At 48.7% G+C, this 23603-nt stretch overlaps 1 protein-coding gene across 2 annotated transcripts in view; it reads right to left on the bottom strand.

The window, feature by feature from the left end:
- The window catches only part of LOC139361650 (disco-interacting protein 2 homolog C-like), a 35386-nt gene extending 32014 nt beyond the window's left edge, over positions 1-3372 (bottom strand). For both annotated transcript variants that reach the window (XM_071090381.1, XM_071090382.1), the window contains exon 1: positions 2348-3372. In XM_071090381.1, coding sequence (XP_070946482.1) covers positions 2348-2420 — 73 coding nt within the window. In that variant the 5' untranslated portion in view covers positions 2421-3372. The remainder of the gene's footprint in view (positions 1-2347) is intronic.
- Positions 3373-23603: the final 20231 nt, after the last annotated feature.

Raw genomic sequence — 23603 nt, forward strand, 5'->3', positions numbered from 1 at the left:
AAACGCCAGGACTCAAGCAATCTGCCTGCCTTGGCTTCCCAAAGTGCTGAGGTTACAGGCATGAGCCACCACGCCTGGCCTAATCCTTTCTAAAGACTCTCTATTTATTTTTCTTTTCTTTTTTTTTTTTTTTGAGACGGAGTCTTTCTCTGTTGCTCAGGTTGGAGTGCAGTGGCCAGATCTCAGCTCACTGCAAGCTCCGCCTCCCGGGTTTACGCCATTCTCCTGCCTCAGCCTCCTGTGTAGCTGAGACTACAGGCGCCCGCCACCTCGTCCAGCTAGTTTTTTGTATTTTTTAGTAGAGACGGGGTTTTACCGTGTTAGCCAGGATGGTCTCGATCTCCTGACCTCGTGATCCACCCGTCTCGGCCTCCCAAAGTGCTAGGATTACAGGCTTGAGCCACTGCGCCCGACCTTATTGTTATATTTTTCTAATTGAGATGGGAGTCTTGCTCTGTTGCCCCGGCTGGAGTGCAGTGGTGGCATCTCAGCTGACAGCAACCTCTGCCTCCCGGGCTCAAGTGATTCTCCCACCTCAGCCTCCCAAGTAGCTGGGACTACAGGTGCACACCACCAGGCTCAGCTAATTTTTTGTGCTTTTGGTGGAGACAAGATGTACAAAAGGCATTTCTGTACATTTTGCCATGTTTTTCAGGCTGGCCTTGAACCCTTGGGCTCAAGCCATACACCTGCACTGGACTCCCACAGTGCTGGAGTTATAGGCATGAGCTACCGTGCCCAGCCCTTAATCATGTGCTGTGACTTAATATTAAAATAAAGAAAGGGAGGAGTCCAAGGGAGCACGTAGGCAGAAAGGGCTCCTTTGCCAACAACCTTGCTAGCATGGCATTCACTCCCTTGCCTGCTGGCATTGCGCTCTTTAGATGAAGAACACTTTATGTGTAAATGAAAAACAAGAACAACATAGGAACACCCTGTCTCTACAAAAACTTAAAACTTAGCTGGGTGTGGTGGTGAGCACCTGTGGTCCCAGCTGCTTGAGGCTGAAGTCGGAGGACCGCTTGAGCCCAGGTGGTCACAGCTGCAGTGAGCCAAGAGCTGCCATTATGATGCTGAATTCCAACCTTGGTGACAGAGCAAGACCTTGTCTCAAAACAAAAAGCAACGAAAACCCAAAATGATGCACTCTAAGTTCTGTCCTATAAATTCCACTACCTTCATTTGTAAAGGTACATAAAGGTGAAACTCAGGAGCTGCTTGTTGTAATGTGGACATACGCTTGATCTCAGCTCTGATCTGAAGCACATCCTTCTGTCTCACTGCTTCCCAAGTCTAAGCTAAACTTCAAAAGTAAAAATACTCCCCAAAATGTTGTACATTTTCAACTATTCATATTGTACCTTAAGTTTCTCTTGTATTGGAGGAAAAACACGGTGTCATTTAAAGTGATATGTAGCTTCAACGTGGGATGTAAGGTGATTCAAGTCCTTTGAGAAGACAAGCTTGTAACAATGACATGAATAATGTTGGAATCAAAATCACAGAAACTAAACACCAAATAACGTAGGTTCAATCTGTGTCTCTAACAAGTATCCGGATAACTAAACTTTCTGCTTTCCTTGGGTGTGAAGATCATGAAATGTAGTTTATAATTATTTGGGTAGAGAAAATAGAGAATTTGGGTAGTTATGTAAAATTCAAGATTAAAGAAAAGCAGTATTATATAGCAGAAATATAAATTGGCTATTACCTTCAGTAATTTAGATAAGGGGTTGGCAGGTCTGTGCATCAAATCTGGTTCACTGTGCTTGTAAATATAGTTTTATTGGTACTCAGCCATAGGCACTTGCTATCACCCATGGCTGAGGGCAGAGTTCAGTGGTTGTGAGAGACCTTATGGCCTGCAGGAACTAAAATACCAGCTGGCACCTTGCAGGCAAAGTTTATGACCTGATTCGGGTAGCTGCCTAAACTGTCCAATTCGCTTGTTCTAAAACAATCCAACAATACAGCACACGTATCTGAAGATTTGAGAACACGCATGCACCAGCCTAATCAGAAGAAAAGTCCAATTCCACCCAGAGGGCTACAACAAACTCTTCCCTTTTCCATACAAGGAATTAAATGAATAAAACTGTGTGAGATTTTACTGGTATGTATCATATGCACGAGTCTTGATGAAAAGTTAAAAACGTGTATTTATACGGATACATAATGTTACTTTTCCTTCCACGTTTAACTCATACACTGTTTTTGGAATTCTGGTTCACAAAATCTGCATTTCTGCACCATGATTTTGAAGGCAAAAACCCGAATGCTGAGCCAGTGGTCAATTCTGAGGCGCCCAGCATGTTCAGGAGGCAGTGTCAGGTAGCGTGTCCCTTACCTGGAGGGGTGTAGGCATCCATGGAGGTCTGCACAACCAGGGACCTGCGTTTGGAAGGCATAGGCACCGCCATCTTCCACTCTTTGTGTTTGGCCAGAGCTGCCTGGACAGCTTCCGTGTGGACGTCTGAAACGGAGAGAGCTCAGTCACTCAGGGCTCAGCTGAGGTCCCAGAGGCCAAGCTGTACCCTCCTCTCTGTCCCCGCAGCACGGTTCATCCACCTTCTCAAACTCACCAACAGATGGGTAGGTGAGGAAAGAAAATCAGTGTTTACAATTCCAGTAAAGACATTAAAATTTATTCACAGATTTTAATTATTCATTTTATTACTGCAGAATCCATGTCCACAAGCAAACACTGGCTGTAAACTGCGCTGAGATTTTTCTTTTTAGGGTGAATGGACCTTGATCTTTGGAGATTCTTTGTAGGTCACACGTTTGAGCCTCCAAATCCCTTTCACTGTACCACGGAGAGGCGTGCACACGCCTCGCACCCCAACTCACACAGCCACAGTCACAGCTCAGCTCAATACCAGCCATGGGCCAGGACTGTGTTGGCTATGGATAAGGTATGGCTGTGTCCCCACCCAAATTTCAACTTGAATTGTACCTCCCAGAATTCCCATGTGTTGTGGGAGCGACCTAGGGAGAGGTAATTGAATCACTGAGGCCCATCTTTCCTGTGCTATTCTTGTGATAGTGAATAAATCTCATGAGATCTCATGGTTTATCAGGGGTTTCCGCTTTTGCTTCTACCTCGTTTTCTCTTGCTGCTGACATGTAAGAAGTGCCTTTCGCTTCCCACCATGATTCTGAGGCCTCCCCACCATGTGGAACTGCAAGGCCAACTAAATCTTTTTCTTCCCTGTCCCGGGCATGTCTTTATCAGCAGCGTGAAAAGAGACTAAAACAACCATTAACACATTTTGTGGCTATTAACCCATTACATTAATTCCACACATTCACTGAATGCCTTCTCTGTAAGTCCCTACGGGCTGGGGACGCAGTGGTGATAAGGCAGACAGTCTCATGGCATCTAACGCAGGCCACTTCTTAAGGGATGAGACAAGTGATAGATGGGCTAGAGAATTAAAGCAGAGACAGATGCAGCGGCAACTCCAAACTGTGAAGCCAGGGAAGAACCCTCTTAACACAGAATCAGAACAACGGGAATGAAACATACCGGCTGTCAAGACGAGAATCTTTGAGACACAGGCAAAAACCCACTGAAAAGCCCTAAACTGTCAGTGAGAACGGTGTTAGCAGAATAAAAACACCACCAAAAATGGCCAGCGTGAGTGAAGACAGGTTGGGGCAGTTTTCTCTGAAGCTGCGAGAATAATCCCATGAAAGGGAATCGGACGTTGTTGGGGTCCGTGCCGGGGGTGGTGGAGAATGAAAGAACACACAAAAGACAGAGACACACAGAGAACATGGCAGCCGCACTCAGAGCCTCCGCCTCACTTTATTTATACTCCATAAACCCCACGTCAGCAGAAAGAATGCAATGCAAAACAAACTTTTTTTTCCCACATGTAACCTTCTACTCAGTTCCTTGTTTCTATGCTCTTCCTTATCTGCCTGCCTTCTTGGCGTCTACGGGAGTTCATTAAAAATTCAATTGGAGATACTGTCCTTGAGCCCTATCTATTCTCAGCATACTGTTTTCAAAGGCCCCTGCAGGACGTGGCTTTCTGGCTTAAACCCCCCAAGCTGCCACCTGAGACAGGACCAAGACCCTCAGCATCACGCCCACAAGCAGCTCATCACACTGCTTGGTCTTGGTCAGCCTTTGTGCACACTTCTCTCCCTAACTAAAGAGCCTGGTCATCTGGCCACTACTTCTAATTCCCAGGTCAAAAACCACTATGTGACTGACTTGGCTCATGGCCAAAAACTGAAGGGATCAATGAGGTGACAGTCCACTCACTTCCACAAATCGCTTTTTGTTTTGCATATTCTCCGTTTTAAACTTTTTGGATGTAATTTCAAACACACAGAAAATCTGCAAGACCAGCGTAGCGAATTCCCACATAACTTACCAGGCTCAACTTAGGCCCAACTGCTCCTATCTTACATCACTGCTTTCCACCCTCCCCCATGAATTTTCTAAGTCAAATGGAAATAAATTTCAGATACTATGTCCTTCCATACCTAAATGTTTCAATGTATTTCCTCAACACAAGGATATGCTCTCACATTCATTTTCCTCAAGATCGGGAAATTTAACTGTCATATACAAAGTTCACTTTCAAATGGTGTCAACTGTCTCCATAATTTTTTTACTTTGTCTTCCTCTTTTACGATCCAATCCAGGATCATGAATTGATTTGTCGTGTGATTTTTACCCGTCCAGAATCCAAGTTTCTCAGCTTTTGTGTTTCTTGAAATTGGAAATGTTAAAGAATACAGGTCAGTTATTTCACAGCTTGTCCTTTATTTTGGTATCTTCCGGACTAGACTCAAGAGTATGCATTTTAGCAGGGACACCGCAGAAGTCTGTCCTGTGTGACAATGTTAACATCGGCAACTCAGTGAAGGTGGTGCTTACGTGCCTCCAAAGCAAAGATGCTACTTCTCGCGTTGAAATTAAGATTTGGGAGGAGACACCCTGATACTATGTACATATTCTGTTTTCCATCAATTCTTCACTACTAGTTTTAGCATCCACTGATTTCCTGTCATTCCTTCTAAATCATTAGATCTTCCATATTCACTGAAAAATAATTACTCTATCTTTCAGCATTCATTTACCTATGTCCATATGTACTCATGGAGTCTGGCTTTTTGGGTTATGATTCATAGTTACAATTGTTTGTTCTGTTGCTCAACTGGTCCCAGATTTGACACCGGATTCCCCAGCCCTTAGACCAGGGCTCCTTCTAGTGAAGAACCGTGTTTGGAAGCTAAGAGTGGGCACCGGGTGCTGCTGGGCATTGCCAGCAAGTAGAACACACAACACGCATGTACACGCATGTGCACGCACACCCATCCACAGGCACTTCTATCCCTGTCTACATCTGTCGGGAGCCACCAGCTTATACTGGTACCTCCTGCTGCAACCGAATCCCACGTGATCCATTCCAGGCTTTGGCCTTTTCTTATTTCTACCTCTCTTACCAAGAAAGAAACCTGGCTCCTGTAACACTCAACATATTCACTGATTTATTAAGCTTATTTGCTTAAGCCTGGAGATACAGAAATGCTTTCAGAATTGCTATCTAATACCACTGTGAAAAATCTATCGAGTTCAGTGCTCATTTGTAATTATTTTTTCATTGTTTTTTTGGAAGGGAGAGAGTACAAAGTATACACAGTGAAATGTTCAGATCTTGAGTTCACTTGGCGCATTATGATAAATGGAAATTTATTACCCTAATCAAATCTTTTGCGTCAAAGTTCCCACAAGTCCCCTCCCAGCCCTCAAGAGACAGCCACCGTTCATTCTCGAGGAGTGTTCTTGGCGCTCTTCCGTCACCCGAGACTCGCATAGATTCTCCATCGTCACATGGACTCCACGGCGTGGTGTTCACTTTTTGCTCAATTCAAGGCTCCTGGAACTCATCCCCGTTGTCTGTTTTGGTTTCAGTATTTTGTACGTTTTTCCTGATGGGAACTAGGACAATGTATGAATATATCAGAATTTGCTCATGTTTCTCCAGATGAGAGAGATTTATGTTGTTTCCAGTTCTTGGCTATGACAATTTACTCTGGAGATAATGTGCATTCTTTTACAAGGACACACATTTTCAGCTCTCCTTGGTGAACGTCTACGGCGTACCTGCTGGGCCATATGGTAAGTGTACACATTTTAAAGAAACTGCCACAGTTTGCTGAAGTGGCTGTGCCATTTTAAGTCTCCATCAGTCTGAGATCCAGTCTGTCATATCTTCACCAGCACCTGCTACTGTCCTCCCTTCTCCAGTCTTGTGAAGGGGAACCTTGTGGGTTTAAGTTGTACTTACCCAATGACTCCCTGGTGAGCACCTTTCACGGGCCACTGGGCATCTGTATACATCTGTTGCGAAGTGTCCATCTTGCATGCTTGCAAAATTCACACCGTTTCTGGTTGTTTGTACATTTCCTAAAATATTCTAAATAAGGCCCTGTGTCTTCTGTACATCAAGCATCTCCCTGCTTCCAAGTCTTTATGCCTTTTAGTTCTCCTGACTCACTTCATGGACGAGGGCCCCAGTGCGCACCATGCAAACCTGAACCACGGAGAATGGCCATGCTCCCGACACCCCGACTATGGGCAGAGCTCCCCGGCTGCCACCACCGAGGAGGGGGGTCAGCTCTTGTTTTTCAGGAGTGGCCTTTATCAAATGGAGAAAGTTCCCTACTGTTCCTGATGTGGTAGGAAATTCGTATAAGGACTATTAAATTTCAACAGATGTTTTTCAGTGTCCACTGAGAGGATAAAATAAATGGGTTTTCTGCTTTATTTTTTGTTAATGTGGTGAATTACATTGATTTTTGAATGATGAGCCAAATGTGCAATGCAAAACTACAGATCATGAGAACAAACTCTAAGTGTTCATGGTATTCTTATCCCTTTTACATATTTCTGGGTTTGATTTAGTAAGAATTTGTTCAAAGCTTTGGCATCTGTATGTCAACAAGAGTGAAAGGCGTGAGATTTTGCCTCGCATGCAAACTAACAAAGGGAGCCAGCACCAGCCCAATGCACTGACGGAGCCGGCACATTTCCGGGCCAGAAACAAAGGGCTTGTCACACACAGTGGGGCAGCAGGACCCACTCACCCCTGTCAATATTCAGGATCACACTGTGGGGCAGTGGGACCCACTCGCCCCCGTCAATACTCAGCAACGTCCTGTATCCCTGTACAAAGACAAGATGTTATTTAGGCAAAACAAAATTAATGATCATGTAAAGAACCGCTTACATTTTTCTCTTCTGAGAAAATTTGTCTTTAGCACCCATGGCTGTCAAGGCACTGACTTGCACATTATACATAATACTGCTTGTGGCCAAAGTCATGGTACCTTCCTATTCTTAAATAATTTACCAAGAGTTCTGAAAGGTGAGTATTTTAAAGAGAAAAGTGGTATGTGGGTTACCCAGGCTAAGGAGTGAGTTAGCCGGACAATTCTTGTGAAATATGTGCTTTTTCTAATAAGAAAATCTGAGAACAAGGTATCAGTGTGAGTCTGTTATCTCCACGAAGGAGTGAAATGGGTGCTGGGAAACTGAAGGAGCTTCAGAACGGGAATCTCACAACCTCAAATGGGGAGACCGGCAATTGGGAAAGCAGTCGCTCTGATTCATGGAGTTTTCGGAGATTCACGTCCACTCCGTGCTGCATTTGAGCGACTTTTCTTCTTGTGATGTGGACCCGACAGAAGAGAGGTCCCACGTAGACATTCGGCATTTGTGAGGGTCTGGCACCATGACTCACTTCCATAGATTTAACATGTTTATGTATAAATTACAATGGCTCAACTGTATAAAAACTGATAGCAGTTATGGATCAATTCCCTCATTTCTCACTTAAGCCACACTTCCTGTTTCTGCAAGAACATATCGCTTAGCTAGAAGACACGATGTTGACATTGAAAGGAAAAAGGACCTTGTATAAAAATGATGCAGATAATTCTTCTCAAAGGCCACTGGGACACACACTGTGTTGGTGACCAGCTATCTACCGGCACGGCAGCGAGACAGACAGAGCTCCACGCGTGAGCAGTCACAGCTCCCGTGACCCACACCAAGACCCCCAGGGTGACGACAGGCCAACCTACAGCCTTGGAACGTACACTTCCTTCCCGAAATAGCTTCCCGAGAGACAACAAACAGTGATAATTGCAGGCATTTCTATGACTGGGAAGCAAGAAACCCTCCCAGTCCTGTTCCTTCTACACCACATCCAGAACAGGCGTACACCCGGTGTAGAAAGCTCCCAAGGCCTGAACAGATCATTCGATTCTAATTCAGACTGACCTAATCTCTGCAGTGCAGTCCTACAAACAGACTTTCAAAGAGTTACCAAACCACTACCTCAAACCTCATGCTTTCTCTGCTTCGAAAGAGGACATGCGGCTCGGTTTATACAGCCACCAGAACACACACAGGGTATTATCTTATTGCCCTTCAGTGCCAAGAAGAATCCTGTGGTCTCTCACAGTAAAAACAAAACCACAGCCACCACAACCCAGCTTTTCAAGTTGCAGGGAGTTTTATAGCCTCTTTCTATGTCGTCTTCCTTTTTGCCCCAAACTGGATATTCTTTTTACTTTCTCCTTATTTCCTGAATATAATTTGATCAATATAATCAAAGTGCTTGTGTTAGAAGCAACTTTACTTAAAAAGAATTGAAAGAATTACATCAAAATATTAAGAGTAGCCATTTCAGGGTCACAAGAGAACAATATATTGTTTTTGTTCATTATTTCCAACATTTGCAAAGTTTTTTGCCTTGAGTGTAGTCACTTTTGCGATCAGAGGTTACAGTGCTTGATGGAATGAGGCCATGAAGCACACACACCACTGAGTTTCTAACACAGAGCAATCTATGGGGAAGGATGGAGACACAGGAAAGGTTCATTTTAAAGCAATGCAGGCGTTTTTTTCATAAAGGCAAAAGACATTTTTTAAAGTGTTTGCATCATACACAAGTCTGCTAAATTTGGTCAAAACACAGAGAAAACAGTAACAGAAGAACACTTTAGCCCACAAGGAGACCAGCACACCCAGCTTGAGACCACTCCAGATGAGGAGTGGAGAGTGGTTTCCTCACAGCTGACCCACAGGATCGGGTAACACAAGCAGAAGGGAAACATGGGGACCACAGAGACATCAGACTATGGACTTCATAGCAAGAGACAGCAACACAAACTAGCGGAGTAATTAAAAACTATGGTAAAAAGAGGTCCACATTCTATTTTAACCTGAAATCAGTGGCACGGGGACCACCACACCACCCTGCAGTTGCCTCCTCCCTCCCCCACACACAGCAGCCTCCTGGGACAACATCCTACTTCCAACTTGCAGTTGCCTCCCGTCCCACCCCCCCACAGTGGCCCCCTACATCATCATCCTACTTCCACCCTGCAGCTGCCTCCCATCCCCAACACACAGCAGCCTCCTGGGACCACCTCCTACTTGCCGGCCACAGCCTGGAGCCCCCAAAGCATGGAGGGGCTTAGCGAGCCACACAGCATTCCCTCTTCACACCTGGGAAGTCAGCCCCTCACTGAAGTGGGTCCTGCGCCCACCAGCTGTGCACGATCAGAGGTGTGAGGTTACGGACCTGGTCACCAACTATGCAGAGAGGCATGAGGTCATGGAATTAGTCGCCCGTTGTGCACGATCAGAGGTGTGCAAGGTTCCAGACCTGGTCACCTGCTATGCACAATCAGAGGTGTGAGGTGATGGACCCGGTCACCCGCTGGGTATGAATAGAGGTGTGGGTGGTTAGTGACCTGGTCACCAGCTCTGCACAATCAGAGCCATGCGAAGTTACAGACCTGGTCACCAGCTGCACCCAATCAGAAGCTTTTGAGGTTAGGGACCTGGTCACCTGCTGTGCACAGAAGTGTGAGGTTATGGACCTCGTCACCCGCTGTGCATGATCAGAGGTGGGCCAGGTTAGGGACCATGTGCGTGGTGATGGACCTGATCAGCAGCCAAGACACCTGACGTTTCCAGTGTCATCCCGGCTTCTTTCAAAACTGGAAAAGTCTTCAGATATTTCCCAAAAGCTTGTCCATCTTTGAAAACGATATGCGTGTGCACAGGTGATACTGATGACTGAAGATTGAAGGTTAGAGCATTCCAGCCCCATGCCCATGTCCCATCCCATCTGCGAAAACTTGAGCACAAACATCTCCCTCTCTGAAGCTCCCTGAACCCTGTGGCAGGCCTGAGACTCAGGTCCAGTGTCCTGTCAGTTACACTGAACAAAATGTAATTCAACACTGGCCATGGGCCCTGTGCTTTAAAAACCACATATAAATCTCCCAAAGAACTACAATCTATGAAAGCTTTCATGGCTAGTATTTTAGGAAGACTGATCAGTCTTGACCTAAATCAAAGCCGACACTGCCCAAATTCACTCTGACCCGAGCTTCGTGCACAGGCAGCCATCGCCTGGCCGTCAGGGTGACCAGCAGCCTGGGCACAGACAGGACCAGCGCCGGTCCCTCCCTGCACCTTAAGGGGGCTTCTGAGCTGCTGTCCATGATCAGTGATGGTGATGCCCAGAGCAGCTTTCCGGGAAAGCAGTAAACCTTTCAGGTCCTCACCTCACGAGGATGGCCATGTATAAATCAACCGCCTTTGTTACTGCCCTGCCATTCTCAAAGAGGGGATGGGTTAAACTTCTTTATCCACATGCCCAACACAAGGCACACCTGCTCCAGCACGAGGCTCATCTACTTAATCCTGGGAAACTCACACAACCCACAATCAGAGGCCGCGCACAATCCGAGACTGAGCACAATCAGAGACCACACACAATCAGAGGCTGCACAGAGACCACACACAGAGACCCACACAATCAGAGGCCACAAAGAGGCCAGAGGCCACAATCAGAGACTATACACAATCACAGGATGTGCACAATCAGAGGCCATGCACAGTCTCTGCAACCTCATCAGAAACTGTTTCTGACCATTCACCTGAGGCCACCAAGTTTAAATGAGAGGCCCAGGTTTTAAAAGACAGCAGGAGTTCTCTGAAGGCAAACTCCGTGCATTCCACCATCAGCACCATTTGTGCCTGTCACGGTCAGGAAGAACCACAACCACGTCTCGGTGCCCTTGCAGTGCAGGGCGCTGCGTTTCTCCCCCTTTCCAAACCCGCGGCGGCTCCTGGCGACCCAGCGCCTCTGCTCAGCCACACGCCCCCAAGGCCTTCCTCCCTCACCCCACAGGGGAGCTCCCGCAGCCGGGCTATCTGGCTCATCACTCCGATTTAGTCACTTACACCCTCATTCCAGGCTGAAAATCTCTTCTGAAAATATCCAAATCTTACCCACGTCAGGCTCCATCTTTTCCCCAGAGCTCCTCATCCCCTCCAGAGCAGCAGCCCTGGTGCCCGTGCAGCCGGGGCCTGTGGGCAGATCCGTGGGCTCAGAATGCCCAGCCCCTCAGCCCCTCTGTGTGTCCCCTTACTCCCTGCTCCCTGGCGTTAATGCCCTCCGTCTTCGATTTCCTGATAGGCAAAAGGGGGTTAATTCTAAGAGTGCTAACCGAACTGGATCACTTAACACCATGTCGGGCCCAGAATACCCCTTGATCAATGACAGGTATTGCTGCGCTGTTACCATTGCGCTGGGTCCAGGTTTCCTGTGAGCCCTTTAGGCTCTTTGCCGTAAAGGCCACTCAATGGTCCTGTCCAAGCCTGTCTGTGGCAGATGGACAGGTGAGTGGCCGATGCACACGTGTGATGCTGAATGGGATCGTGCAAAGCTGGCCCCGCGTATTGTGGTCAACGTAAGAAAAAAGTCGCCCATGCTTGCTTGCTGCTGCCCTGCGGTGTCCAGAAGGAGCCGCTTAAAGGCAACTGCGCCGCACCTACCTTCTTGGAAGGAGACGGCAAGACCAGATTGGCTGGAGCTGGGAAGTTGTGCCCTACAGATCAGGGCTGCGTAACCCAGGGAAGGCATCACTCGAAACACGTGCTGGAGGGCAGCCAATCCGACCCAACCGTCCACCTCCAGGGTCAGCCATGGGGCTCCACTTGATGTGTCATCCTGATCACCCCTCACAGAGCAAATGAGCCTTGGACTTCAGCCTGTCCTAGGTACAACACCGACTCCCACCTCCCACGTCCTGAACCAGCCTGTTCCGGGGATTGCTGTGGAGGTAGAGGAGCAGGCCCAAGACATCTAGTGGCATTTCCTGGCAAGGACACTCACCATGCTCGACCATAAAACTCGGGTCAACTGGTTATCGGAGGGACTGTAATTTACTTGTGGCACGCATGGATACTGATTGACCCAGGGAGGGGCACGGAGGAGGCTGAAGGAAAACCCATGGTGACTGCGCCAGGCATTCCCGCACACACCGACATCTTCAGACTAGGGCGGCGTCCTAGTCTTACAATCAAACCGAAAGCCCAGAGAAACTAGGGACCTTGTCCAAGACCAGCAACAGGTATGTGGGCAGCTGGGATTCAACTAAGTCCTTTCCTGGATCCATCCACGCTGCTCCCTGCCCCCACTCCCACCACCCCGCCATGGCCCCCGATAGACACAGCAGGTCTGAACATCAGGCACCCCGCACGCAGAGTACGGAGCAGAACCGGCTTCCGCAGTGGGATCTCACACACATCCCACTCCCCTTCTTGCCGAATGCCTCGGGACTCTGTGCGGTCAAGTCTGCAGATGTGGCCTCACTCTGCGCTAGGAGATCTGGGTGGCCGGCAGCGTTTTGCAGAGTGCTCCTCCAGACGGGGCTCGTCGGCTGATCCATGAGACACAGGACACCTGAGAGAAGGGCCGACAAACCCCACAAAGTCGCTCCCAACATGGAGAGGAGAGGACCACAGCGGGGCTCTCGCAGTCCACGCTTTGGACAGGTCTTGCTGCAAACTGTGGTGCTCGTCAGGCGCGAGGAAGTTTCCCAGGGCAGGAGCTCTAAGTGACACAGCAAAAGTGACACAGGCGATGCAGCAGGATGTACTTCAGCTCAGGGCTCAGGAACCACGGGGTGCAGCGTGGCCTACAGCAAACCAGACACATCAGAAGCCAATGTCCCACCTTTTACATTCAGTGACATTGAACGGAGGGAGTTATCTGTAGCAATCATCTTCCTGGGGGACCCGTACAGCACGCATGACCACCGACACTGACCACGAGTCCTTCCTAGGTCCTGGGGGCTACCCCACTTTACACGCACGGTTCCATGCACAAATCTACGCGTGGCAGTTGTTAGCCCCAGCTTAGAGATGAGGAAAACGCTGCTGGAAAAGCTAAGTGAGAAAATCAGACTTCAGCACACCTGCCATCTCCAAGACCACTACTGCTCTATGTGCTAGGGTCTCAAGGGTTGGGTGTGTGGCATTTTAAGTGACTAATTGTAGGTGATTTTCTTCTCTCCTACACCTGTTTAGCCTGAACGTGCACTGCCCTATGTAGACCAGCAATGCTCTTTCCTGCCTCGGGTTCTCGTTACTGCCTTCCGGAAAATCTCACCTGCTTTACAGCCAAGCCAGGTAGGCCTGGTCAGCCGCACAGTGAAACTCCTGCAGTGTCAGAGCTAAGTGCTGGCTGAGACTTTAACAGCGAAGACAGTGGAGTAATGGGGATAAACTGAGCAAAACTGTATTGTAACGCAGATGAACGTCTAGAAGCAAAAGAAACTGACAGCCCTGAGAGCAGGCGACTGTCTCTTACTATGATGTTAATAGCAGCTTGCTGTTTCCAGTGTCTCCGTGTGCCAGGGTTTCCAGTCAGCGTTTGTGTTTATCTGCTCTTGGGCTACCCGATCAAACCTCTGCAGAGATCAGGGATATCTAAATTGACCCAGTATCTGCAGGCTGGCTGCTCAGAGGCTGTGGTGTGGAACGGCCAGGACATCGCTTAGTCATACGGGGCACAAGCACGTCCCTTGCCACTCCTGTCTTTCTGTTTCATCAAACCCTCTTTTCTCCTGAATATTGACCATAGCAAAGTCATTAGCCTTCGAGATGCATTTGAAACATCAACTTGCTTTGTTCAAGAGGTTTAAGACACACGTAAGTCTTTCTTGCCATGCTCAACACACACAGCCGGCCATTTCTGAAGTCAGTGTTTCTGGAACAAAAGCCTTGGCCTGCCCCAGTGAACATTCACACTGAGCACACTGTCGCAAGGCTGCTTGGCCAACCAGCAGGGGGCAGGAGAGAGCTGCAGGGGCCACGTGGGGTCCCTGCAAAGGCGCCTCACTCCCTCAGTCAAGCGCGGTGCCTCCTGCCAATCCAGCGGCTTCCTCCAAGGGGAAGAGGCCTCTTCAGCTGCTACTGCACTGATTTCAGACGGCTCAGCCAATGGGGCAACAGATTCAACAGAGTTCTATGTTGTTTAAGGAAAACTTCTGTTACCAGGCAACCTTAGTACCATATTCAACGTAAAATAACCAACAACATTGTTTTCAAAACAACATGCTACTAGTGCCTTATCCTTCAATGCTGCTTAAACACGGAAAAGTATGAGGAAAAAAGAGCATGGCACTTACTTCTTAAAAAATAACACCTCTTCCAGGTTATTTTTACCCCTATCATAAAGACTTAGAACTATGGATTCCCTACAGGAATGTGGAGTGGGGTTGGATCCCCACACTGACCCAGACTCACCCCAGGTCAGTCATCCCCCCACCACGGGGTTCACACCTCTCCAGGCCCTGTCACCTCATCAAGGAAAGGTGGCGTCTCTGAGCTCTCTTCGCAGGAAGCACCCGAACGGGAGCTAGAGACACAGACACACCCACAACTACTTTGAAATCCTAAACATATTTAAGGACTTCATTATTAGCTTTTTAAAACTGTAAGAACAAAGTGACCCTGGTTTTAACCTCTCTGCCACAATAACACCGTGTACATCTGTCTTTTGCTATTTGTTCCTTCTCCAGCAGCTGCTGCCTGGCTGGCCGACCGCAGAAGAACAGCCTCTGGTACTCCCGGGAAGCCCTCGGTAAAAGCGTGAACACCACGATCACGTCTCAGGACGCCGCACATGTTAGGGTCGCCCACAGACCGCCATTCCCAGTGCCTAGAAGGCACTGAACGGGCCTCCTGCTCTTTGTAAATGTCAACTTTCCTAAGCTAAGTTGTGTTGAAAATTTTTAACTGCAGTCCACACGTACTTCTTTGTGTCTTGTTTTTATCCTAGAGGAATACTTTTATGGAAAATTAAGCTTGCAAGGTTGAAGGATTTTCTGAAAGTCGACTCCTAATCCTGGAAGAAAAAAAAAAATGGGCCAAATGTGGTGCTCACGCCTGTAATCCCAGCAGTTTCGGAGGTTGAGGCCAGGAGATTGCTTGAGCCCAGGAGCTCGAGACCAGCCTGGAAAACATGGCAAAACCCTGTCTCTACTAAAAATACCAATAATAATAATAATAAAGCTGGGCGTGGTGACGTGTGTCTAGTCACAGCAACTCAGGAAGCTGAGGTGGGACGATCACCTGAGCCCAGGAGGTGAAGGCTGCAGTCAGCCAAGATTTGCATCACTGCACTCCAGCTTGGGCGACAGAGTGAGACACCGTCTCGAAAAAACGAAAAGCAAAAACAACTGTATAAATCATTATAGAAGGGAGCTGGCCAGGCGCAGTGGCTCACGCCTGTAATCCCAGCAATTTGGGAGGTCGAGGTGGGCAGATCACCTGAGGTCAGGAGTTTGAGACCAGCCTGGACACTATGGCAAAACCCCATCTCTAATAAAAATACAAAAATTAGCGGGGCATGGTGGTGGGTACCTGTAATCCCAACTACTGGGGAGGCTGAGGCAGGAGAATCACTTCAACCCTGGAGGCGGAAGTTGCAGCGGGCCGAGACTGCGTCACTGCACTCCAGCCTGGGCAACAAGAGTGAGAGTCCACTTCAAAAAATAAAAATAAAAATCAAGGGAGCTAATGTTTTTCATTTAAAGGAAGGGAGAAGAACATTCAGTATTTATACCTCTCAAGCACACATCTCCAGTGGTGTCCTAAAGTATTCAAGATACACATTCCTACAAATATAGCTCAAAACTACTCACCAAGTTACATGCTAAAAGCACAAGCATTGTAAGAATGCTACGTTATATTTTTTGAGCATCTGTATCCAATATTTTAGCATACTGGCAGTTTTCCCTTCAGGTGCTGTATGCCTAAATTATTACGTGTTTAGTCCTTCATTTTAGAATTTATGACTATTATGCTTTAGGCAATAAACATAAGCTACTAAATTAATGACTTAGGGGAAAAGTTACTAAGTTAACTTGGAAGTTAAACTTTGCAAACTGAATTTGTTGGACCTCATTCAAGCTAGATGATCAGTTTTTTAAATTGTTTCCTGTGTGTTTCCCTCCAGGATGGAAATAGCTTCACTCTCATCCACTGTGCACACTGCAGCCCACGCCTCTCGTCCACCGCACCACACTGCAGCCTGCAATTCACCCTGTACCAGGCTTTCCACACCGTATCTGAAAGTCACTAAGTATAACCAAGAAGGAAATGAAAAGCAGATAAATGACCTCCACCCCTACATCCAGCATGCAAATGTTAAACATTCATCAAAGTAAAACCAAAATCCCATGTTAGCTCACGATTGTAACTGGTAATGTGCATGGCAATTTAAAAAGTCTAGTTAAGTAAAAACCTAATTGAGACTCTCAAGAAAGACATCTGCAAAGATTGACAGTGAGGAGAGGACTTCACTCTGCATCCAGCCTGTTCTGGAAGCCACGGCCAAATATCAGGTTGTATAGATCCGAAAAGCAGGAAAAAACAAGTGTTGAAAGGTGTACAGTCTCAGCAATGTACAAATTCGATGTAGGATGCTCAGAAACCTTGAATTTCCAATCAGGAAACAGCAGCATGAGCAAGTTTCCCAGCAGTGCCCACTTTCTACCTACGGCACGTGTAACAGTTACGCTGGCCACCTCCAGGGGAACAGAGGCTTCCTGGTCACATTCGCTCTGGCAGCCACACAGCTGGCCCCGCCAAACACCTGTCTAATACTGAGGAACCACTCTCTCCCTGGGCTTTGCTCACTCTAGCCAGGAGAGCATATTTACAGAGTACTTTACTGAGTCCTCGTTCAATGCGTCAAGCTTGTTGAAGGCAGGGCAACCCCATTCCTGGCCCAATTAAGTGAACTGAGCAGAGCAAATGCCTCCAGTTGCACGGCACTCAGTCACGACAGCAGTGGCCACTGTTCACAGGGCGCTGGCTTCGTGCCGAGAACAGTTACAAGCGTCTTCTCTCTGTCCGAGGAATGTGCACTGCAACCCTGTGGGGCCGTTTGCAACGTCCACCAGAGTTCTGAGGCAGCCAAGTCCAGGCTGTCCGTGGGCCTCGCCACATGGCCGTCCACATCCCCTGCAGATCAGACCTCACTGCAGGGACCACGGGTTCCAGGGCTGCCTTGAGGCACATGCTCCCTTCACCACCTCCTCCTGGCCCCTGACATCAACCCTCACCACTGCTGCCAACACTTGATTTTCTCATGGCTTCTGAGGGGCCTGTTCTGCCCTTCCCTGCTCCCTGCGTCCGGCTTGGAGGGTGCCCACATCAACGCCAACGCTCACGTAAATCACCAACCTTTCCACGGGGCTTGATGCCTAGGAGTCTCAATATCAGAAAGTCAGATTCCTGTGCTTGTTGGAGAATTTCTTCCCATTGTACAAGGAGATAAAATTCTAGGTGCCTGCAATAACCTCATTTCCACAACGAAGCAACTTCAGTAGTAGCACAAAACAAAACAAAAAAAAAAAGCTTTTTTTTTTTAAAACTTCTTTTATACAAGCTAAATACAATTTAATTTTTACATCCACGTTCTCATCAGCTCCCACCTGGTGAGCAGGCAAATAGTAATTTTCAAAGAAACAAATTGTTGCATAATTTTAACACTTAGCATTATCACTATTAAGCAAGATTTATCCCAAAAATACATGATGATCTTGTTCTCACGTTCAAAAATTGATTGTCACACAGTGAAATAACACTTAATGCAAAGGAAATTTTCTTTTCAGGTATCTGTTCTGGAAAAGAAAAAAAAAAGATTTCTGGCAAAGAGATAAACATTAATTATATAACAATCCAAAATGCCTCTGGGAAAAATGATGTCATCCAATTAGTTCTTTGAAGTGTTACAAATGCAGCTGAGTTTTAATAGTAATTTCTCCATAATTATCAAAAGAGTCTTTAAAAATCTTAGTGCTGAAATAACTATAAATGGATATAATACGCAAAGCAGAAGAGTTAACATTTGGGGTAGGATTTTGGCCCATATTTTTAACATATGCATAGTTATTCACCTAGTTGAAGCTTATCCCTCTCCTCCTAGGCTCTTCAAGACTGATTTTCAAACATAGACTGGCTTTTGGTACATGAAGGCAGCTTTAAAAGATGTCAGGATCAGGCCGGGCACAGTGGCTGAAGCCTGTAATCCCAGTATTTTAGGAGGGCAAGGTGGGCCGATCATTTAAGGCAAGGAGTTCGAGACCAGCCTGACCAATATGGCAAAACCCAGCCTATATTAAATATTTTTGTAATTAGCCAAGCGTGGTGGCACACACCTATAATCCCAGCTACTTGGGAGGCTGAGGCAGGGAGAACTGCTTGAAACCAGGAGGCAGAGGTTGCAGTGAGCCAAGATCGCACCACTGCACTCCAGCTTGGGCGACAAAGAGAGACGGTCTCAAACTAGAACTTAGCCCTCAGGAAAAGCATTGAGCACCCCCCACCCAAACCAACCCAAGGAATCACATGGCAATGGTTATCATCTGATTTCGACAAATAAAGTTCTGTTCTCCCCTCTGAACACAATGGTAAACACCTGCCATCAGCCCACAGAAACTCCCAGGACCCAGTAACACTGGACTAGCAAGATCAATGGGCCACGTATGCAGGGTTCAGCAGCAGAAAGTCATGGCACCGAGAATGGTGTGTGCTCAAACCAGATTCCTTGCTTTCGGGGTGAAGGGGCTTCCCGGGAAAATCTAGTCCAGTGGGATGGTTTCCACTTCCACCATGAGGAGGAAATGGGGGGTTTCCTGAGGGCACCGACAGGACCTGGGTCTCTGCCCCTTTGTCCTCTGTCCTGTTATGGGATGAGGGTGGGCTGAAGGCAGGTTTCCCCTACATCTTCCGGGCAGGAGAGATGGAGCTGACAAGTGGACGACGCTTTTTCCAAAACATTCCCATGTTTATAACCTGTTATCAACCTGTTTTCCCTGGAGATCAGTGAAGCAGCATCATTGATTCTCTTCCATTAGGGACAACCCGGTGTTACGGGAGGCAGGAGACGACATGCGAGCTGGTCTGAGTCAGTCACTTGTGTCTGATCCCCAGCGTGGTCGTCTATCAAATGGGCGGCCCCACAGACCAGTGACTTTGAACCAGAGTTCCATGGAGGTTGCCCAAGGACAGGGAGGGGGAAGAGGGGGAAGAGGGGGAAGAGGGGGAAGAGGGGGAAGAGGGGGAAGAGGAGGGAGGAGGGAGGAGGTAGAGGAGGGAGGGGGAAAGGGAGGAAGGAAGGAAGAAGGGGAGGAAGGAAGGAAGAAGGGGAGAGGAAGGAAGGAAGAAGGGAAAGGGAAGGAAGAAGGGGAGGGGGCGGAAGAGGAGTGTGGAGGGAGGGGTGTGGAGGGAGGAGTGTGGAGGGAGCAGTGTGGAAGGAGGAGCAGAAGGGGGGTTCTCTGAGGAGGAGGGCCAAGTTTTTGAGGTGTCTTGGAGTCAGAGGTGGCAGTGGCTTGGGCTCTAGGCCCTCTGTTGCATAGTTTTAGGCTTTAACTATTTATATTTGTGGACTCTTTAAAAGATTTAATTTGAAGGAAACCGGAGTTGGGGATACCTTGCTTCTAAAACACAATTTCTCAAGCCTGAGACTAAGTGCTAGGCATTGCTCATTCTGTTACAATCATTTCCTCCTATTTAAAATCAGCCACACACCCCCAATCTCTCTTCAGGGCAAACATCTTTTCCGAGGATCTCAAACAGCAGAGCGAGCGGCCCGTGACCCCAGCCGTGGGCACGAGGAGTGAAGAGGAGACGTGTGGAGAGGGCTGCTGATGACATGAGAGGTAGAGGCCCGGCACCTCCCTCTAGGGGCTGTGCTCCTCCAGGCCTAAAGGACATCCTCGCCTCTGGGGTGAACAAGCAGCACAAACTATCAACACTTATTCCAAAAGAACAGGAAGAAAATTCAAACGAAGTTAATACAGTTACCCCAACACAACACTGCAGCAGCCCAGAAACAGGAGGGCCAGTGAGCCTGAGGTGGGCGGTTCCAATAGCAGGACAGCGACGTTGGCATTAGGGCTTTTCGGCAAAGAAAAAAAAAGACACAAAAGGTAACATGGGCCACCCATTATTTCCTGCCAGTGGAAAGACACCCACAGGCCCCCAGATGCCAACGGCCCCTTGGGAACGAGCTCAAGCAGCACTTCAGGTCTTCGCACGAGCAGGCACGTGGTGTCCTCAGTACCCCCGCCTGTGACACACACACCACACTTGACTCCCATACCTGAGGGTCCAGGGGAATGGCGGGAAGTTCTCGGGGGACCGGGCATCCTGTGAGGGCACTGCATGACTATGTACCTCAGAGGGGTCCCTGGGCAGGTGCTCTCTCTCCAAAGGATGAACTGGATCCTGACCACACCCAGATTGCGCTGGCCTCCAAGCCGAGCGCCAACATCTCACATCCAAAGGGATGCACAGATGCCTGCTGCACGTGGAGCCAAAGCCCCTCGCAGAGCTCAGGACGAACCCAGTGTCCAGGCCTGGGGCCGTCACCAGCCAGGAGAGGTGTCCGGGGCACTTCCCAGCGATGGCCACAAGAAGAAACAACTCAGGACAAAGCCCGTGTCCAGCCCCAGGGCCGTCACCAGCCTGGAGAGGCGTCTGGGGCATTTCTCAGCGATGGCCATGGGAAGTAACAACTCAGGCGCATCAGGGGCTTCCTCACTATATGGGTGTTAGAAGTAGAGACAGAGGTTCAGGTCTAGTGGCACAAACAGCGACGGATCCCATGGAAAAGTGGGCGTGGCCCCTCCATCCCAACAGCCTGCATGGCTACTCCATTCTGCTCCCATCACATACATCCCCACACAGCCAAGCCCCTTCTCCTTTCCCCCACTGGATTCATCAAATCAAACCTCGCTGTCCTTGGCAAATGTACCATTAATTTACTTACTGCCCAGTAAAAAAGCACACTTCCAGTTAACATGACACCCCCGCTACGATAGAACAGCCTTAATTCAGACATGACGCAGAGGAACAGAGGGAGGAGGGCTCGAGGGCCGTCCTGGAAACGGCAGCTGTTTTCTGGGGAAAGTCTCCCTCCCACCCGAGCCCGACACTCGAGCCACACTATCCCCATGGTGTCTGAAAACTCCATGAAGACAGGCTCACTCTGACCCCTTCACACCCACAACGCCAAAGAGGAGCAGGTGTTCAGGAAAAGTCTCCTGCTAGTGCTGAAGACAGGAATAATCCCTCGTGGTGCCCAGAATGTCAGGAGAAAACAAGGCACCATGTGGACGCCTTCCAGGTGAATTCTGGAATGACTCTGCCGAATGCCAGTCATCCTTTTACAGAACAAAACCAATACCGGAAAACATGTGTCACCAGCAGAGAGATGGTCCTTTTGATGGCTTACCAACACACCTACGTTACGCTGAATTTATCTCAAGCCACCCTCTCTGTGCTAATGTAAAAAGTCTCCTTTATTAACCAGTAGCCTTTTTCATCTGGTGCTTTTTAACAAGCAAGACGGTCCTGTAACACTCAGGCATTGTTGAAAACGTCAAATGGAAGCCTAGAAACCTCTTCCGTGCAGCTTCACTGCAAAGTATTTTGACGTGAGCCAAATCGTGCTATTCCTACATCTCCACAGGAAACTCAAGGCTTCATCAAGGAAACGCAGCATCATTTCTGCTAGGCACAGAAATTGGTGGGGTGGGCATGGGGTTGAGGGAACATTACATAGAAAGCACAACGCGATAATCACCTGTATGAGAGCCACACTGGCCGGCAAGCCCCGGTCGGCTCGGTCTCTACACAGTCACAGACGTGAGGCCTGGAGGGCAGACACCTGGCACTGCTAACTACCCCAAGGTCGTGGCCTCTGCCCCTTCTCTGCTGCTCATCAGTTCCAAGCTTCTGGCAACACCGCCTGCTGCCCCCACTGCCTCATCGACTCTTCGTGAAAAGCAAATGTTGCCAGGATAGCTTATGAGTACATTTGCCAGGAAAGCAGCTCCGATTGATGCTGAAACCCCGTTCTCACACCCCTGGCAGCTCCCTTGCCCCCGATGTGTACATGCTTGCAGCTCTGACCTTGCTCAGTGTCCACACAGGCTCTGTCCACTGGAGAGCCAAAGGCAGACTCAATGTTGAGTCAGAAATACACAAAGAGGGTGACGGTTACAAACTGCCTGCCTGCCCCTCAAAACACAGGTTGAAATCCTCAGCCTCAATGTGATGCTGTCAGGAGGCCTTTGGGAGGTAATGAGTTCCCGAGGCTGGAGACCCTTGAATGGGATTTGTGCCTCAGAAAGGGGCCCAGCAAATCCCTCACCCTCCCATTGTGTCAGGGCCAGAGAGGTGTGAGCCAACCAGGAAAGAGCCCACACCAGAATTCACCCGTGCGGCACCCTGATCCTGCCTTCCAGCCGCTAGAACTGTGAGAAACAAATTCCTGTTGTTCATAAGCCGCTCAGTCAATGGTGTTTCGTTACAGCAGCCTGAGCTGCCTGAGATGACGATGCTCACCGCCCTACAGAAACGGCTACTCCCCTCTCCCAGAAAGAGGGGTTTAATTAAAATCCCTGTCTCTCCTCGCGACCACCACAGATCTCACTCCCCCACCCTGTAAGCCAGCAATTGTTAGGATTAAAGGAAAATGAGGATCGTTTTAGACCAGCCCCTCCATATCGGTCTGAAGCCTGTAACTTTGCCCACTTCCACGGTGGCCGTGTCACTGCATTGCCCATGTCAGCTCTGTGTCTGCACTGGGTCCCAGGCTCTGCACAGACTCCTCTAGCTGCCCATCAGCACAGCCATTTCCCCTTCTGCTTTGCAGGTTGTCCTTCAATATCCAACCCCCACCCCTCTGCAACCCAAGGCCTTCCGATCCAGGCATTCGGGGTGGGCTCAGCCATGTACTGCCGTCCTTGACTCAAGTAAACCAGGCCCAAGGCGTTGGCACCAACGATCTACTGGCTGTGGGGTCTGCACAGCTACTAGCTGCCCCAGCCACACCAGGGCCCGGGAGGGGAGGCAGAGGAACCTGTGAAGTTGCCAACAGCCATATGGGAACAGGGGCCCCTGGGATGAGGAGGATGCCATGGAAGGAAATTCAGAGAAAGAAAGAGCCCCAAGGCTGGACGGGTCATGCCCAAAGCCTACACTGCTGAATTTTCCAGGTTTCTGAACTCAATCGCTGACCCACACAGCACATGTTTCCTGAGTGCTGACCCCGCGTGGCATTGGATACGGCAATAAAGTAGGACCCCCACCTCCCCCATCCCCGACACATACACAGGGCCTCCGTCCTGGCGGGAAATCAGGCCTGGGGGCCCAGTTGGCACCGCGAGCCAGGGAAGGGGGACAT

This window comes from Macaca nemestrina, unplaced genomic scaffold (assembly GCF_043159975.1).
Source record: "Macaca nemestrina isolate mMacNem1 unplaced genomic scaffold, mMacNem.hap1 Scaffold_83, whole genome shotgun sequence".
Taxonomy (NCBI): Eukaryota; Metazoa; Chordata; class Mammalia; order Primates; family Cercopithecidae; genus Macaca; species Macaca nemestrina.